At 37.2% G+C, this 19,732-nt stretch overlaps 1 protein-coding gene across 1 annotated transcript in view; it reads left to right on the top strand.

The window, feature by feature from the left end:
• Positions 1-2,291: 2,291 nt before the first annotated feature.
• The window catches only part of IL23R (interleukin 23 receptor), a 56,810-nt gene continuing 39,369 nt past the window's right edge, over positions 2,292-19,732 (top strand). The window contains exons 1-3 of the mRNA XM_047085305.1: positions 2,292-2,388; positions 4,971-5,267; positions 12,322-12,445. Of these exons, the coding sequence (XP_046941261.1) occupies positions 2,319-2,388; positions 4,971-5,267; positions 12,322-12,445 (491 nt within the window). The 5' untranslated portion in view covers positions 2,292-2,318. The remainder of the gene's footprint in view (positions 2,389-4,970; positions 5,268-12,321; positions 12,446-19,732) is intronic.

Below are 19,732 nucleotides of genomic sequence, written 5' to 3'. Positions count from 1 at the left end.
TACTCAAGTAGAAGCAACCAAGGACATGGAACGAAAAAGCACGCCAAGAAAAGCCCTTGGTGAGGACTTCTATAAATGTACCAAATATTTGGTAATTTTTTATTTGCCTGTAGAATCCTGTGATAGTTCAAAACAACTGGTCTACCATTTAATCACTTTAAACAATACAACAAAAGAGCTGTTCAGTAATTAATCACCATCATATCCTTAATACCCAGAACAATGGCTGACACATATTAGATACCCAAAAATGTTTGTTAAATAAATGAATGGTCAATGGTAGCATTTAAACTTTCTTAAGAAACTGGTTTATAATAAATATCAATGTTAATTGCAAATTAAAGCTAAGCATCGTATTTTTGGTGCCAAAGATTCTGACAGATAGAACCTGTATAGGGGTTCTACTTCTTGGATGAGACAGATCATTTTAAATTAAGCTGAGAAAAAAAAGTACTGACAAAGCAGTTCACTTTCAGTAATCTGGGTTTTCCCAAATAGTGACATTAGAGCCAGTCATTTTGAATTGGACAGTTTGAGTTCAAGAGTCTGAAATGTAGGTCAGGGCTTTGCTGACATTTCCATTTGCCTCATTGCTAAAAATCTCAAGTGATTATTGACAGACAGTGGGGAAAGAGGACATGATGCAGGCAACAAGGTAGCAGCCTGGCTCTGAAGTGGAATTATGTGCTTCAAACAAGTTGAAAGGTAAACAAACCATGATCATCCAAATGCTTAAAAACAGCTATATTTTCTATGGAAATACATGGCACAGGTTGTTTTTCTCTTTCTTTCCTTTAAAAAAATTTTTAATGTTTATTTATTTTTGAGAGAGAGAGAGAGAGAAAGAGAGAGAGAGAGAGAACGAGCTGGAGAGGGGCAGAGAGAAAGGGAGACATAGAATCTGAAGCAGACTCCAGATTCTGAGCTATCAGCACCAGAGCCCTACGTGGGGCTCCAACCCACGAACTGAGAGATCATGAACTGAGCTGAAGTCGGACGCTAATCAACTGAGCCACTTAGGTGACCCTCTTTCTTTCTTTTTTAATGTTTACTTATTTTTGAGAGAAAGAGAGCACACACGAGAACACGAATGGGGGAGAAGCAGAAAGAGAGGGAGAAAGAGAATCCCCAAGCAGGCTCCTTGCTGTCAGCAAAGAACCGATGTGGGGCTCAATCCTAGATCATGACTTGAGCTGAAAGCAAGAGTCAGATACTTAACTGATTGAGCCACCCAGGGGCTCCGGTTGTTTTTTCTTGTAAGTTCTTGCGATATTTTATAGAGTGGTTACAGATGAAAGTTTATACTCAAATGTTGTCTGATACTATATCACTTTAAACAATTATTGTTGTATATATTCTATTGGGGTGAGTAGTTAACTTCTAACCAGGAACATTTTAGATTTTGTTTTGCTTATTATTTATAAAGAGAAGACTTCATATTGCTAGCAAATTATGAAAGGTGTTCCTATATTCATGGGGGTCATGGGGACCCCAGGTTTTAAGAATGTTATCAGATATTTTATGCTATATGATGAGTCATGATTTTGTTTTGCTGTCTTATATGAAAGGCTCAGGTTTTATTATATATATATATAACTGAATAATGTTGGTTATTAAATAATAATGTAAAGCAACATTTAAATAAAAATGTAAGTAACTGAGTAAATAATGCAACTAGTCATAAACTAATGGCAATATTGTTTGGAATTTATATAATGTGTGTCTTTTGAGCTGTATACAGAGGAAAGGAATTTTATATAAATTTAATTGGTGATAGCACATATACCTTTGTCTCACTTCATCTTTCTTCATTTTGAATGCCTTTTTCTGGAACTTCTGAACTTTTTGGCTTTTCCTAAGTTTAACTCATCAAAGACTGATATTTCTGGAACTTCTAAGGCATAGAAATCTGGCCAGGAGTGAGAGCAGAGATTTCTGATGAGAGAGACTAGATTAGAAGAAAGTGTATTTTATTAAGGGTCAAAATATCCTAGTAAGGTAAATCATAGTGACTTTTGAAGGGTATAAAAGACCATTCTTTTACTTTACTTTTCCATCTGTATCATACCTCCTTACATACCACTGACTTTTCTTTGCCCTGTTTCCCTCCTCCCTTCCTTTCTCCCTTCCCTTCTTTTCTTCTTTCCTTCCCTCCTCCTTTCTTTTCTTCCTATTGAAATGTTCTCATCAAAGGCAATAATAACTGTTAGGGAAAAATGTAACACCTTTATTATGGTTATTTTATTAAAATATTATAATTTAAAACTTTTTCATATTTTTTCTAGAGGGCAACAAAGAGCTATTTCCTGCTTTCAGGCATGAATCAGGTCACAATTCAATGGGATGTGGTAATAGCTATTTACATATTCTTCAACTGGTGTCATGGAGGTATAGTATTTTTACTACCTATTGCTTTCTTTTATTTAAAAATATGTTGAGTGGTTATTGTTTTCAAGGCACTATTCTAGGGTCTCTGAAGAACCAAAAATTAGATTGGGAAAAACTATATGCACATAAATATTATATGGAATGAAATAAAAGAGTCCAACCGCCCCCCAATGGCAGAATTCCTTTCCCTAATAAACAAACCTCTAACTCATATGTGCACATTTCTATGAATAAGCATATTATTCTGAGTTGGCGTGTTCTATCTTTGAACTGTTACAATTGTTATACGATAATCCATCAAACATTTGAATTTAATTCAACTCCACAATTTATTTGTTGACAGGCACTATGTGTCAGGCACTGGGCTAACTAAGCCTTTTATTTCTCACAACTTCATGCAATGGTATTGGCTATTATTATTCCTATCTTATAATTCACACAAACATCTGGCATTATTACAGATACAAGCATAAGCAGCTTTGAAGAATCCAGGAAGGGGATTGTCAGAAATTCAGGCATAATAGCCTTGACATCTGAGAGTTTTTACTGGGGACTTGGTGTCCTGGGCAGGGGGTAGAAATTCATTTAGTGGGAGACAAGCAACACTAAGGTAGGGTTCTAGACCTGGAAGGAAGCTTTGCAAACCATGCAAATTACTCAGAATAGTGACAAAAGCAACAATGTCTTCTGTAGGCTGGAACACAACTATATTGGTAGTTATACGAATATATTGATATATACCTCTATATATTGATATAGAGGTAGCCTTGTCATCAGAACTAGAACCCCTCCAGTAGGATATCAGACACTGCCAGAATCAGGCCAACCACTATCCAAGATTTAGGAGATTGAAATATGCAGACGATAAGTAGGACTTCTGTTGATACATTCAAGTAATTAATAGAGTGTAGAGAAATAAGTCAGGCTCCTCTGACATGGCATTAGAGACCCTAGAGCTGTCCATTAGATATTATTTTATATATTTTGTTCAATCTATGAATAGTTTTAATATCATCCAGACTACATTTTTTCCAAATTTTCTATTAACATGGTATGTTCCCCTTTTCAATAGCTCTGCTGAAATAATAATAATAAAGTTTAACATTCCTCTGACCAATCTACTAACCCCATTAAAAAGAGAAATTAACATATAACTTATTCTTACATAATCTATGTTGACTCTCACTGATTACAGACTTTTTTTTTCAGGTACTGAAAAATCATGGACTTACTAATTCATTCCTGAATGTAGCAAAGCTCGGTGGTCCAAAGTTTCTGGGGCTATTCTTTATTCTGTTTTTGAAAACCAACATTTGTCCAAATCTGAAGTCTTCTGATATTTTTTACATTTTCTGTGTATTCTCAAACACTACTCACAGCAATTTCATGATAGTATTCACATATTTTTTTAAGGTGCTGGAGATGTAGTTTGTCTAAACCTGAATTGTTGACCTTATTTAAAGTAGTCAGATGTTTCCTTAAAACTTCCTTTTCTTATCTTTGGCTTCAATTTCCCATTAATAGTGATGGAATTATTTTTATCACTATTTTTAACATTTAAATACTTCCAATTTATACCTAAATGTTCGTTATGTAAATGGAAATATTCAATTACATTTATATTATGCAAGTTAATTCTTTAAGCATTGTAGTCCATAGCTAAGGACCTTTTAAAATCAAATAATTACCTTGATAAGATTGGTAAGATTCTAGGATGTTTTAATGCAAGTATTTCCACAAAAAGACAATAATAAATTTTCTTTGATGTGAGTTTAATTTAACTGATACTGCATTGCACTGTCATTTGAGTTTATGAAAATGACTTTTAATTATTGCTTGGGGTTATAAAAGTAATACATTCACTATATAATTTTTAAAACACAGAAATATGCAAGTAAAAATGAAAAAAGTAGACTAACACACACAGATTATCATTGTTAAAATCTTAGTGTATTTCTCCTCATTCACTCTATTTACTTCTGGTACTAAACCTATTATTAAGTGTGTTGTTTTGCAAGTTACTTTTTACCAAAATACATCCTGGACATTTTACTATATTATTCCTATATATTAAATTAATGATGAATTTTAAGCGGTTATCAAGCAATAGATTTTTGTCATTATAAGAGTATGGTTTTACTCATTAAACTCAAAATTTTGTGATAAAAGTAGCCATTATCTACAGAAGAATGACAGATTGATGGAGTGCCTAGAGAATGGGGTTTGGATTCTGCAATGCCAGGTGTTATTTCTAATCTTACCTTTGAAAAATGGCATAGCCTCATAATGTGTCAGTTCTCTACTTTAAATAAGGAGAGCTAATTATATTTGCTCTTTAGACAGAGTAGCTTAAAGGCAGACTCCAGTTTTGTATCCTGTTACTGAGCGTCCACAGAAGCCTGCTAAAAGTACATTATAATAAACTAATCAATGGAAAGATACAGTTGGTCCTAAACTTTTTTCCAATGGAAATCATTTAATTAATAGGAAAAGAATAAAATTTAAATGCAACAGCATATTCATCTGACTCTCTTGCTTTAATGTTTTACATGGAATTTTTTATTTTATCTATTTGTTTCCAGGAATTACAAATATAAACTGCTCTGGCCACATGTGGGTAGAACCAGCCACAGTTTTTAAGATGGGTATGAATGTCTCTATATATTGCCAAGCAGAAATTAAGAACTGCCAACCAAAGAAACTTTATTTTTATAAAAATGGCATCAAAGAAAGATTTCGAATCACAAGAATTAATAAAACAACAGCTCGGCTTTGGTATAACAACTTTCTGGAGCCACATGCCTCTATGTACTGCACTGCTGAATGTCCTGGATATTTTCAAGAGACATTGATATGTGGAAAAGACATTTCTTCTGGATGTAAGTGTTGGGGTGCATTCAAAATTCAAATGAAAGCTAATCTAACAATTAACTAGTCTAAAATCTTATCTAAAAATAGAGGCTAATTAATATAGTTTACTTCTTGTACTAGTTTAATATAAGAATTGCAAACTGAAATGTTTCCGGGGGCCAGGTTAGTGAAATAAAGGAGTTAAGGAGGCTGGTGGGATCCGTGCAGAGAGAAAAGCACATAGAGGTCTACTGGCAAATAGCCACTGCCCAGCTCCATCATTTATAAGGATCTGGTTTTCCTAAATCTTTTTTTTTTTAATGTCTATTTATTTTTGAGAGAGAAAGACAGACCATGATCAGGGAAGGGGCAGAGAGAGAGGGAGACACAGAATTTGAGGCAGGCTCCAGGCTCTGAACTGTCAGCACAGAGCCTGATGTGGGGCTCGAACTCACGAATGGCGAGATCATGACCTGAGCTGAAATAGGACCCTTACCCGACTGAACCACCCAGGTGCCCCTGAATCTTTGACTCTTTAAGGGAAGACAGACATGTGAATCTTCAGTCTGAACTCTACACTTCTACAGCACTTCTACACTTCTACTCTACACTTCTACACTCTACAGCAACTTTCAATGTTGCTGATGTATTCAAAAAACAAATTTTCAACACCAGCCTGTCCAAACACAGCATACATGAGGGGCAGCATCCTCAGATTTTTAAGTATTGCTCTTTTCATCTGCTTTACACTTATGTTTTTTGTTATTTGCTTTCCAAAATAATAGCATCAACCTTGAAGCAGATTCCATAAAAAAATTCTGAGACTAAGATTTACAAAACAAAAGCAGTTGCAAAACTAGCTTTGTGTGCCTGCTATACTTACCAGCTGTGTGACTTTGGGCAAGTTAACCAGTCTGAGCCTTGATTCCATGTCTGTAAAATAAGGCTAATTATTCTGGCTGTGGTAAGCAGCAAATTTTAAGAAACTACTTAAAAGCATGTTATACATTTTAAAGTGCAACACCATTGTGCAGTGTGGAGTCTTTGTCATGCTCCCTTCCCCACACTTTTGAGAATCAAATCTGAGTTTTTATTTTTCCTCATCTCCAGATTTTAACTTGCAAGAGCAAGACCACCTGGTGTTCACGACTTGCACCTAGAGTGGACAGCTAGGATACAAGAGGCTTCCTTGTTCTGAATAAGGCCATTGTCCTACTTAACTCTGGGCACCTGATCTTGCACGATTTTCAAAAGAAAGAAGAGCTATGGAAGGTAGTAGAGGTGAACTGAGGAAGGAAAATACTAAGTTTTGGGGTCAAACAATAAAGCTAGCAAACTCACACCTTAAATTGATAACACACTAAACATGCCCTAAATTATGGGAATTGAAGCCACAGGCAGACATCTTATCTGATATATGAGGGCACCTTAGCTTGTCCACATCCTCAGGAAACATAAACAACACTTAATGCTTAAATATTTTACTATTTATCGTTTGGGGGTGTTGGTGGGGTGTTGAGAGAAGATACAATTTCTTTGGAGGGCAAATAAGCAATTTTCACAGTGATGGGGAAAGGTTAGCTTTTAATTTGAGCCAGAGGAAGAAAGGAGACAAAAGAAGTGTGGCTTCCTTCCGTGGGCTCCAGTTTGGGTGACATATTGCCCCCAACAGCTCTGCCCCCAAACACAACCACCAGGCCACGTTTAGGGCCAGGGAATGGCCTGTGCCCCCTTCTAGGACAACATCATAGAAGAATTTAGATTCTCTGCTGCTGGCTGCTTAAAAAGAACATCACTCTTTCCATTTATTTACTTTGTGAGTTGTAACTTCTTACACAGACCTCTGGTTATGAGTGTGAAATTTAACTGCCAGGTAAGAATTTACTCTCTTAGACCCAAGAACCCCTGGGTTCTTGAGCTCTGCATTCTTAGCAAACAAAACTTCCTATTTAAGTAGGTCAAAAAAGGTTTCTGAGGGTTTTTGTGGTACTCTAGAAATTACATTGCTTTCACTGGGTTACTTTGATCACAGAGTATTTGTCCTGTGAGCTTTACTATGTTAACTTACCATCACTGTTTTGAACAAAATGATTACATGTATTTTTTTAGACTAGAAACAAGTCATAAAAGAGAGAGAAAATAAATGAGTCAGTGCTTTTCCTGAAAAGAAATCCAAATATATTTAAAAGCTTCTGTACTTTAATATGTAATTTGTGAAATATAAACATTATCACAATTTCTATTTTTAGCCATAATTTTAAACACTTTCTAGAATTCATCTATGATTAAATGCACACATATTACGGGAAGTTTATCAGATTCACAGCAATCATGAGATAAAATACTGTAAGATGTCTTTATTCATTTAAACATACCACATTAAAAAAACATACATGGAACAGTCTGTTTCCACTTAATCATTTATTTAAAAGTTTAAATGTCTTTGACTTCCTTCAATTTTAACCATTTTTTTTTTTAGATTATTTATATATTGAGAGAGAGAACAAACAGGGAAGGGGTAGATAGGAAGAGAGAGAGAGAGGGATAGAGAGAATCCCAAGCAAGCTCCGTGCTGTCAGCACAGAGCCCTGTCAGAGTGGAGCCTGACTCGGGGTTTGATCTCACAAACCATAAGGTCATGACCTGAGCCAAAATCAAGAGTGCCCCAAATTTTAACCATCTTTGATCTCTATTTATTGGGATGAAAGCAGAGTTCTTATCCAACAAAAGTCCCTGAATATTTGTCTTTAGCGTTGCTATCTAGTACCATTATTACAGGCACAATTAGGCTGACCTGTGCTCTCCTTGGGTAAGGAATTACAGAGTGATCTTTGCCAGAAGCATTGTGCCTCTGTTCACTGTAAATTCTTCTCATTATCATTTTATTAATCAAGCCAGTCAAATTATGAGATAGCTTTACTGAGTGGTTGCTCTGCGCCAAAAATATGTTAAATGGTAGAAATTCAAAGAAAAGGGACTCTGCCTTTAAGAAACTCTCAGTAGAAAATGATCGTTGGCTAGACTCTGAATTCACGAGAAATCCGGCCTGTGATTAATAAGTGCTCCAATAATAGGGGAGGGATGGGATTGCTAGGAAAAAGCAAAAACATAAGCCTCATACTTAAATGAGGGGGTTTTTACCCTTGACATTGGATAAAGGGGCAATGAGATTAATAATAACCCCATCTTATTCTCATAACCATAATCATACTCCCATCTTTACATAGCTTCATATGAACAAATATTCTGTTTATTTGCATATGTGTATATAAACTATTTGATATTTTGCAAAGTTAATTAACCACTAGACATTTACAAACCTGAGCACTCACTTCATATAGAATGCTGTGGAATAACAACCCAAAAGACTGACCGTTGTTTTTTATGATGGCCAAATCAATGATACTCTCTGGCTCATGTCTCAGGGGGAAAAATAACTTCAGCACAAATCACTGTAATCAGTGCAGGACCACAACTCAATCCATGTCCAAAATGACTTAAATTTACCCCCTTTATGACTCAAATAAAAAAATTTCTTTTCCCCTACTTGGAGTCCAGTTTGTTCCCATTGTAATTCAATGCTACAACTCACCAAAATGTTCTAAAGAACTTTAGTATGTTCTTACTGCTTGAAATAGTTTTTTAATTGTAAAATCAAATTGCATACAATGTAGAAAGTTTTTAAAAATGTAGACCAGCACAAAGGAAATACCCATCATCTCTATAATTCCATAATTTCACTACTAGCAATCCCTCTTTAATAATTTGAAATAGATCTTTCAAGCTTCAGTCTCTCTGTCATCTCTCCCCCTCTCTCTCCTCCTCTGTCTCCCTCTCCCAACCCCTCTCTCTCTGTCTATGTCTTTCTGTCTCTCTCACTACAGTGTTTCACAGCCTGCATTTTTCACTTTATCATATGGCCAGAATTTACTTAATTAAACATATTCCTAGTGCTTTCCGGAGGCCAGATATTTAAACTATCTTCTACAACTTTGTTTTTGGATGTATTTTAGGAGTTTATTATAGTTTATTTAACCCTATTTTGGGGTATTAGGTTGTCTCCAACTTATTCATTATTATAGACAATACTTTAAGAGGGACACACTCTTGGCCAAATATTTTTGTGTATCTTTGAACATTTCATTAAGGATGCATTCCTAGATGTAAAATTGCTGGGTTGCAAGATATTGCTCTTGATTTTAAAGATAGTAATATGTAAAGTGCTCTCCATAAAGATTGTACCAGTTTGTACTCCCACCAACAGGAGTGTTAGAGGATTTCCCTGAAGTCCATTCCAACACTGTGGATTACCATTTTTTCAAAATCCTTGCCAATTTTATAGGTCTAAATGATATCTATTATTGTTTCAATTTGTAATGAGGAAAACTTTTTCATATATTTATTTTTTGATTTTACAAGTAATATTCTTAGTAGATGATGTGCAGGTGAAGTGTAAGTATATATTTGTACGTAAGATAAATATTTGGCTATAACCTCAGGTGCATAGATGTCCATATTTTTATTCTTCCTGAGCCCCCATTCTTCCATTTTTCTTGTCATTTGCTGAGTAGTCAAGTTTTGCAAGCAGTATTGTGAGTGTAGGGACAAGCCGAGAGAGCCACACCTGAAAAGTGACTATATGATAAACACTCCATATTTCCATACTTCTTTTTTTGATCTTGACCTTGGTCATTTATTGTTGGATGATGTAACTGAAAATTGCAGATGTCATTCTATAGTTGTTGGGGTTTCATAGACTTCAGAGACCATTAGGGCTCCAATAATGTCATTGGAATTCTCATCTTTTCCTATCTCTTCATGGGGTTTTTTCCCCCGTGTTGTCTTAATTCTTTTTTTTTTTTAAGATTGTTTTTCTCCTAATTTTTATTTATTTTTGAGAGGGAGGGAGGGAGGGAAGGAGAGAGAGAGAGAGGGAGAGAGAGAGAATCCTAAGCAGGCCCTGTGCTGTCAGTGCAGAGCCTGATGCACGGGTTTGAATTCACAAACTGTGAGATCAAGAGCCTGTCACTTAACTGACTGAGCCTCCCAGACACCCCTATGTTGTCTTCATTCTTAAATCCAAGATGGCCACCAGCAGCTCATAGCTCACATGTTACTCAGAGACAGCAATTTCTAGGGGTAAGAAAATACTTCTTACAATGGCTCTCCAAAAAGCCCCTTGGAGAATGCTGATTGGTTCATCTTAAATCATGTGTTCATTCCAAAGGGAAATACTCTTTAGTCAGCCTAGGTCAAGGATACACTTGTAGGTAAAGCCTAGGTAACAGCCCTTGAGGCAGGAGTGGAGTGGGGATGAGGTTGGGAGTGAGCAAGATTTCAGTTCTCAAAAGGTAAAGAAGCTAACAGATAAAAACTAAACAATGTTCTCAATATTATGGTCACTTAGAAAAAGAGCTAAAGGGGATGCAGGGAGGGAGAAAGAGAATGTTGAAATAGAATTCTGTGAATACCAAAAAAATTTTAATTATTTTAGAGAAAGAGCACATGAGTGGGTGAGATGGGCAGAGGGAGACAGAATCTTTTTTTTTTAAGTGTTTATTTTTGATAGAGAGAGATACAGTGTGAGTGGGGGAGGGGCAGAGAGAGAGGGAGACACAGATTTGGAAGCAGGCTCCAGGCTCTGAACTGTCAGCACAGAGCCTGATATGGGTCTTAAACACATGAACCGCAAGATCATGACCTGAGCCAAAGTCAGATGCTTAACCCACTGAGCCACCCAGGCATTCCAGGAGAGAGACAGAAACTTAAGCAGCCTCCAGATTCAGCACTCAGCACAGAGCCTGACATAGTACTTGATTCCACAACCCTGGGATCATGACCTCAACCGAAATCAATAGACAGACACTCAACAGACTGAGCCACCCAGGAGCCCCCCAATAAAAAATTTTACCATTTTTTATTGTGGTAAAATATGCATAATATGAAATATATTTTTTAACTATTCTTTTTTTTTTTAATTTTTTTTTCAACGTTTATTTATTTTTGGGACAGAGAGAGATAGAGCATGAACGGGGGAGGGGCAGAGAGAGAGGGAGACACAGAATCGGAAACAGGCTCCAGGCTCTGAGCCATCAGCCCAGAGCCTGACGCGGGGCTCGAACTCACGGACCTGGAGATCGTGACCTGGCTGAAGTCGGACGCTTAACCGACTGCGCCACCCAGGCGCCCCTTTTTTAACTATTCTTAAGTGTATAGTTCTGAGGCATGAAGTACATTCACACTGTTCTGCAATCACCATCATTTTCCATCACTACCATTCATTTCCAGAACTATTTTCATCTTGCAAAACTGAAACTCTGTGCCCATTAAGCAACTCTCATTTTCCCATCCCCCACCCTGGCAACCATCTACTTCCATCCATGTTGTAGCATGTATCAGAGTTCTCTTCCTTTTTGAGGCTGAGTAATAGTCCATTGTATGTATAAACACTAAACTTTTAAAGTGAGTAGTGGAATAGGTGCCAGAAGAGGAAACAGTCTGATGGGGTGAAAGAAAAAACACTTTTTTGGGATCCTTTCACAAGAGCCAAAGGCAAAGGTTTCAAGGGGAAAGGGACCAAAACAGCAAATGCTGAAGTCAAGTTCAATGGTGATTGCACAGATATTTCGGAATTTGTTAATTAGAAAGTCATTAACGACCTTCACAACAGTGGTTTTGGTGGAATTGTGGGTCTGAATCTTGATTGTCTGGGGTTCGAGAGCAAATGGGAGATGAAGTAAAAGACCAGTATAATATAGGACCCTTAGTTTAGCTGTTAAAAAAAGGAGATAGTGGTAGCTGAGGAGAGAGAACTTGAGGAGTTATTATTATTATTTTTTTTTGATAGGAGAAACTTGATCATATTAGTATCCCCAGAAGAGTGGAGAATATAGTATACAAAGGAGAGTAGCAATGTTTGATGGCAAAGTAGGATGTTAGGTGAGGTGGTAGGGATGGAATGAGGGAAGTATTGAATGCCAGTTGGGCTGGTTTCCTAAATAAAATGGGAAGTTTATCAGCTAGCTACTTTATAAAGAACTTTACGCTTGTATGGTGGCTCCTAAGTGATACATTTTGTTGCAGATCCACCAGATGTTCCTGACAAGGTAACCTGTGTCATTTATGAATATTCAGGCAACATGACTTGTACCTGGAATTCTGGGAAGCCCACCTACATAGACACAATGTATGTGGTGTATGTGAAGAGGTAGGTTCCTTCAACAGTTTAACATGAGCAATTCCATTCCATTCCAATGTTCTGCCTCCAGCAGGGATCCAAAAAATGAGCCTTAAGCATTAAATGTATGCTGATTATCCCCAATTCCCTAATTATCATCAGTGAAGCTACCTGAACCCTTTTTGGGCCATTAATATTTTCACTCTGTGGGACAATGCGTTCTATAATCTTTCTGCCCTTTAATTCATTGGTACGTAACTGGGGTCAGGGACCTGATGCTGATATAGCACAGAATAGTTTTAAAAGGATCTTTGCTTCAACCCCAGCTCTATCCTCATTCTAGGGTTTAGGCAACTTGCTCAACCTCTCCAAATTGCCTTTCTTTATCTTTAAAATGGATCTAAAAAACAGAGCCTAATGCACAGGTTTATTCTAATTATTTAAGTGGAATTTGGCTTTTAAAGCGTGCAGCACAGAGCCAGGTCCACCATTAGCACTAAATTCATGGACGCTACTAGTTATTAATAATGATCCCCAAATCTTAAATTTGGTGCCTGTACAGGCCAACCCTCTTTTCTGGTTTGCCGGAGACTAAGGGAGTCTCCAGAACACAGGACTCTGAATTTTAAAACTGAAGTAATAACTGAGTGAAAGTGCTAATTTTCTATCTGCAGTCCAGGAGGGCTTTGAGGAAATGCTCTTGTTACATGCTTAACAATAGCTGTTACATGCTTAACAATAGCTGTTACATGCTTACCAATAGCCAGATTTCGGGAGCCAAGGTGACTATGCAGCCAAACCTCTTAAGTTTTTATGCTTAAAGATAAATTGTTGATCATAAAAGTTGTACTACTTCGTACTAAATTAAATTTGAATGCTTATTCAGAAATTGCAAAATAGGAAAAGGTTGATATGAAAAAATCCCTTTCCCCTCCCCAATGTACACAGCTGAAATCTTTCTTTGTTACATTTAAACTATATCCATGTATGCTAGTCTGTTTTTGAATCCTCTGCGATTGTTAAAGATGAAAATGAAATTAATTTTTAAAAAGTTATGGGCAAACAGGGTTAAGTTAGTCACCCATCATGTTTCCCATTTTATTCTTTTTTTTAAAGAATGCCTTCAGTGGTGTATTTGAAGTAAACTTTTTTTGTCTGTTTGTAACTCTCAAAAAAACTACTTATTTTTTAAAAAGCATTTATTGGGGGAGCGCCTGGGTGGCTCAGTCAGTTAAGCGTCCAACTTCAGCTCAGGTCATGATCTCATGGTTCACAAGTTTGAGCCCCGCATCAGGCTCTGTGCTGACAACTCAGAGCCTAGAGCCTTCTTCAGATTCTGTGTCTCCCTCTCTCTCTGCCCCTCCCCTGCTTGTGCTCTCTCTCTCTCTTTCTCTCTCTCTCTCTCTCAAGAACAAACATTAAAAATTTTTTTTAAAAATAAAATAAAAAGCATTTATGGGACCTTTACTATTTGCTAAATACTGGGTCAAAACTTTATATGTGCTACTTCATTTAGTATCTTACACAACCTTGTGAGGTAAATATGATTATTTTTCCAGTTTTTGTAGACAAAGTAACTGAGCCTCAGTGGGGTTAGGCAATGCGTCCAGAGCCACACAGCTCCAGAGAGGGAGAGGTGGGATTTGAACTTGGGCTGGCCTGACTACCACTGCTGAAGTGGTGTCGGAACCAGATCACAGGGCATATTTGAGAGATGATAACCAGGTCTCATCACAATAGAACAGAATAATCTTCCAATCTTCTCTCTCTCCACGTGTAACATACTCAGAATAATTTTAATTAAGTAAAACATAAAAAGCAGCACTTCTTCATTCAAGAAATTCTATGTAAAAACCAGGCAGATTTTACGAATACATTGCTAAGTCTGGAGTAATGGGCTCCATGCCATAGGCAAGACGCTCACTCACACCTGTCATTCTGAGCAGGGGTTAGACAGAGGCAATGTATCAAAAGGATGATGGAAACACTGAGTCACCTTATTTAAAGCATAAGCATTCTATGATTTTAGTATATTCACAGAGTTATGTGACCATCACCCCAATTTCAGAACACTTTCTTATGCCAAAAGGAAACCGCGTATCCATTAGCAGTCACTCTATTTCCCTCAACTTTCCCATCCCGAGGGATCCTCTGGGGATTTGCCTGCTTTGGACACTTCATATAAAAGGAGTCATACAATATGTGGTCTTTCCATGACTGGCTCTTCCACTTATCATAAGCCTTTCAACATTCATCCGTGGTGTAGCATGTATAAGTACTTCATTCCTTTTTATGACCAAATAATGTTCCATATATGAATATATCACATTGACTTTATCTATTCATTGGTTGATGGACATTTGGGTTATTCCTGCTTTTTGGTTATTATGAGTAATGCTTCCATGATATTCATGTACAAGATTGTGTGTAGACTTAAGTTTTCATTTCTCTTGAGCATACACTTAGGAATAGAATTGAGAGGTCATATGTTAACTCTGTTTAACCTTTTGAGGAACTGCATACTATTTTCTAAAACAACTGCACTATTTTACATTCATTCTGGGAGTGTATGAGGGTTCCAATTTCTCCACATTCTTGTCAACACTTATTATTTTTGTATTGCTTATTGCCAACCTAGTGGATATGGCTTAATTCATTTAAGTCCCACTTACTTGCCCTCTCAGGTTCTTGAGAATAAAATTGCACTATATTGGAACACGCATACCACAATTTGAGAAGATATATTTGTTGAACAAAAACTTGCCAACCACCACCTAATTTCCTAGTTAGTCTCATAAAAATGTTCTCCAAATATTTTGATTATTATAGATTTCTTTTAAAATCTATTAATGCATTCAGTGATATATATTTAAATTATTTACACATGGCTTTTTCTGAGAAACACATCTACCTTACAAAGTGAGAAATACCTAGTAATTATGAGTATTGAGATTGTTCTCAATACTCAAGTCGCCATGAAAATACTAAAAATAGATTTATTAAAGATCATGCTTTTAGAGCTATCCACTGGAAAGAACAGGGGCTTTCGAGTTTTACTTTTGATTTCCAGTTCTAAGATTTATCAGTTAGGTGTCTTTTATGATGCAAATATCAGAAAATCTAACTGCAGTGACTTAAACATATGGGGCTTTATTTATATCAAGACATAGTGGTAGGTATGACAGAGCTGGCATGATTACTTCAATGATATCCCAAAGGCTTTTTCCAACTTTTTCCTCTATAAGTTTTAATGTGTAGGCTTTACTCTCAGAAGCTGCACCCCTAGGCTTCACATCCAAATCCCAGGCAGGAAAAAGAAGGTGAAGGAAAAAGAACATCTCCACCTATAGACTTCCACTTGGATCTCATTGGCCACGACTGAGTTACATGTCTACTCTATCTGGATGGGAACCTAGGAGAAGGACATTGTTGATAGAATTTAGTACTGTCATCTAACAATGTCTGCCATAATTGCTAGCTGTGTGATCTTAGAAAAGTTATTTAGCTTGGCTGAGCCTTACTTTCCTGTGAAATGAGGATAAGCAATACTGTACTGGGTGTTACAAAATTTATAAGAACACAAACTATAAAAAAAGACTTGCAAAAAGGAAGCACTTAGAAACAACAAAAAGGCAGAGTATTAAGGTGACACTCAAGGCTGACATACTAGTCTTGATTTGTTTTAAAATTAAAACCTGACTTATTTGGGTGAGGAGACTAATTAACATAAGTCCATTAAGAAATGGTCATTGGTGGGGTAGGGGCTGGGCACTGGTTGGCTCAGTCAGTTAAGCATCTGTCTCAGGTCATGATCTCACGGTTTGTGAGTTTGAGCCCCACATTAGGCTCCATGCTGTCAACATGGAGTCTGCTTGAGATTCTCTCTCTGCCCCTCCCCTGCTTGCTCTCTCTTTCTCTCAAAGTAAATAAATAAACTTAAAAAAAAATATCATTGGGGTGCCTGGGTGTCTCAGTCAGTTAAGTGTCTGACTTGATTCCAGCTCAGGTCCTGATTTCATGGTTTGTGAGACTGAGCCGGGCTCTGTGCTGACAATGTGGAGCCTGCTTGGGATTCTCTCTTTCTCCCTCTCTGCCTCTACCCTACTTGCACTTGCACACACTCATGGGCTTTCTCTCTCTCTCTCTCAAAATAAATAAATAAACTTAAAAAATGATCATTTACAAGGTATTATAAACAATAATTTTACTCATTTTCAGATAACAGTCATTTTAGACAGATGAATATCTAGAAAAAAGCTGTTAAATGTGCTCTGAAAGACTAATTTTTTAGCTGTTGTGCATGTGTCAGTAGGAAACTCACTCATTCATTCAAACTGGAAATGTAATCTCAAAATGGGCAAGAATTTTTGCTTATTTTGTTCACTGCTACATCACTTGAGTCTAGAATGGGGCCTGGCACATTGTAACTGCTCAGTTGATAGTCACTGAGTGGTTATTCTGATACGTAGACATCGACATTTCCTGCATTCTCCCATCACAGTCAAGTTAAATAATACTAATACAAAGTCTTACATTTTAGAAAAACTTTTTTCGCCTTTTCTGAAACCAACAATAAATTACAGCCAAACACAGACAAACCTAACCCAAATTCTGAATTGGCTGAGTCTAGATTAATAGAATTGTTTCATAGTTTAAAAAGAACATAAAAATGTGAAGGATTAGCATAAAAATGAATGTTCTCCTCTAGCAAAATCAAAGAATGAGCTCCTATAAGCACAAACAGGAAAACACAATTAAAAACACACCAATGAGTTGAAAAAAAAATACAGAAGAGAAAGTTAATTTTTCTATCAAAACTGCCTTCCCCCTCACCCCCAGGAAAAAGTTGACTTATAATCAGTTTGTGGTTGAGGTAGTTTAAAAAGGTTATACTAGATCCTGGGTTTTTAGGGTATTTTCCATTTTGGCGGGTAGGTAGAGATCAGCATTTGCAAGGTTTCACTTCCAACTCATGTGGTTCTGTATTCCAGTAAAACATTTACAGAAGAGGCATTTCACCTCAGCCCATGGACTTGTTCCACTAGTGGCAGAAAGGTGACATTCCCTGTATGGCAGCCTAGGGGCCATCGGGCTTCCATTCATATACCCTCCTCTGCTGTGGTTTGCTGTTTATCAATAAGTGGTGGTAGGAAAAACCAAAAAAGAAGAAACTCTGGTAATAAACGTCTACCTACTATTGTCTATTACCCTCAACAGCTTCATGTAAATATGTTCTTTCTTTATCTTGGAAACTCTTGCAGTGTCCTTGCAATGTCTTCTACTCAATAAATACTTGTTGAATGAAAAAGAATTCATCATGGCCCCTCATTTTATTCCACTCAAGTCAATCTAGCAAAGATTTATTTAGCATTTTGCTTCTTCTTGTTACTATGTTAAACTCTAGAGAGTTTTTGTAGATAGGCACCATCTCTGTGCATGACAAGCTCATGATCTCACTAGAATAACACAAATGATGGAATTTTCAGGCACTATGAAAGACCAGTAGGGCAATTATTTTTTGATAAGATATCATTGTAGACCCCCTAAGATCAATTGCTTATTCTGTCAATTCATAAGGCCTGCCTGTTTTTGCCACCTCTTCTTCTCCATATGCATATTCTTAATAACCAGAAAGAGGTCTTAAGTACGATTCCAAATATTTTTAAGGCTGTGATATTACATTTCTGTCATTCTTTTAGGACTCAATAAGCAGTCATATTTTTAAATCCATTTCCTCACCAATTCTGTATCTGTACTAGCAAAGCTAATTGTGGCTGGGGACAAATGCAAACTTACTGACTGATATGACTATATATTCATGACCACTAATCTCAACTGGGCCCTGACAGCTACCCAGTATCCTACCACATTTCACTGGCCCAGTCACTGCTCCACTAAGCCAGATAATTATTTCATTACTTTTTGTCTCATTTCTGGCCTCCAAAATGTTTTCTCTCTCCTTGTGCTCTGTCAATGACCTGCTTTCTACTTCATTGAGAAAATAGAAGCAATGAGAAATATGATAAGTTCCCCCATCTACTGACGCATTGACCTCCCTATCCATATACTTGGTCTTCCTTTTTACTACTGTGCATGAACTACTGTTTCCCTGAGGCCAACTCTCCACCTCTTGGGCTAGATCTTACCCCTCCTGCCTCCTGCTCCCACAATGTTCCTCTCTTTCTTCTGCATCTTACCTTTTCTATCTTTACTGGATCATTCCATCGGCTTGCAGCGTCTGCCCTCTTGAAAAATATAACTTTCCCTTGGTCTTTCCCCTCCACTACTCTATTTTTCTGCTCCTCTTTATGGCCAAACTTCTCAAGAGTTGTCTGTACTCTTTTTTAAGTTTATTTATTTATTATTTTGAGACAGAAAGTGCAGGAGGGGCAGAGAGAGAATCCAAAGCAGGTTCCCCACTGTCAGCACAGAGCCTGATGCGAGGCTTGAACCTATGGAATGACAAGATCATGACCTGAGCAAAAACCAAGAGTTGACCGCTTAACCAACTGAGCCACCCAGGCACCCCAAGAGTTGTATGCACTTTCTATCTCTTTCTCTCTCATACTTTCTTTAAGCTAGTTTAGTCAAGTTTTCACTTTCCACTGAGACAGGTCTTAACAGTGTCACTAGTGACTTCCCCATTGCCAAATCAAATGGTTTATTCTCAGTCCTTATCTTCCTTATGAGGAGCATTTAATAGCTTTTCGCCTCCTTCTTTTAGCTTGGAGGATACTACTCCCTTTTGATTTTACTCCTACCTTCCTGGATGCTTTCTCTCAGTCTCTTGCTGATGTGTCTTCATTTCCAGTGAAGTAACAAGCCCCCAGAGTTTTATTCCTAGCATCTCCTATTATTTGTATCTACACTCATTACCTAAAAGATATAACACAAATTTATAGTGTAAAACTCCCTAATTTATCTAGTTTGAGTCCAGATATCTCCCCTGTCTGCAGTTACCATATATCTAATATCTTATTCAGCACTTCCTCTTAGACATCCAAAAGGTATCTCAAAGCTAATATTTTCAAAACCCAAACACTCCCAGTTTCCTTTCTCCGTACTTGCATTCCCCTTCTCAGTAAATGGCAACTCCCTCTTCATTCTATTTGGGCCCAAATCACTGGAGTTGTCCTAGATTACTCCCTACCATGCTCTTAACAAAATTAATCAGCCAAACCTATAGGATTTGACTTCTTCTCACTACCCAGTTTGCAACCCCAGGCCAAGCCATATCATCCCTCATCTGACTTAGTACAAGAACTTCCTAACTGGTGCCCTAGCCTCCACCTTTGCCCTCCTAGAGTCATTCACAAG

This window comes from Lynx rufus, unplaced genomic scaffold (genome assembly GCF_022079265.1).
Source record: "Lynx rufus isolate CCGP_SWC_20201006 ecotype Redwood Valley unplaced genomic scaffold, mLynRuf1.p SCAF_2, whole genome shotgun sequence".
Taxonomy (NCBI): domain Eukaryota; kingdom Metazoa; phylum Chordata; class Mammalia; order Carnivora; family Felidae; genus Lynx; species Lynx rufus.
The sequence above is the reverse complement of the archived record's forward strand: the minus strand, read 5'-3'. Positions and strand labels throughout refer to the sequence as shown.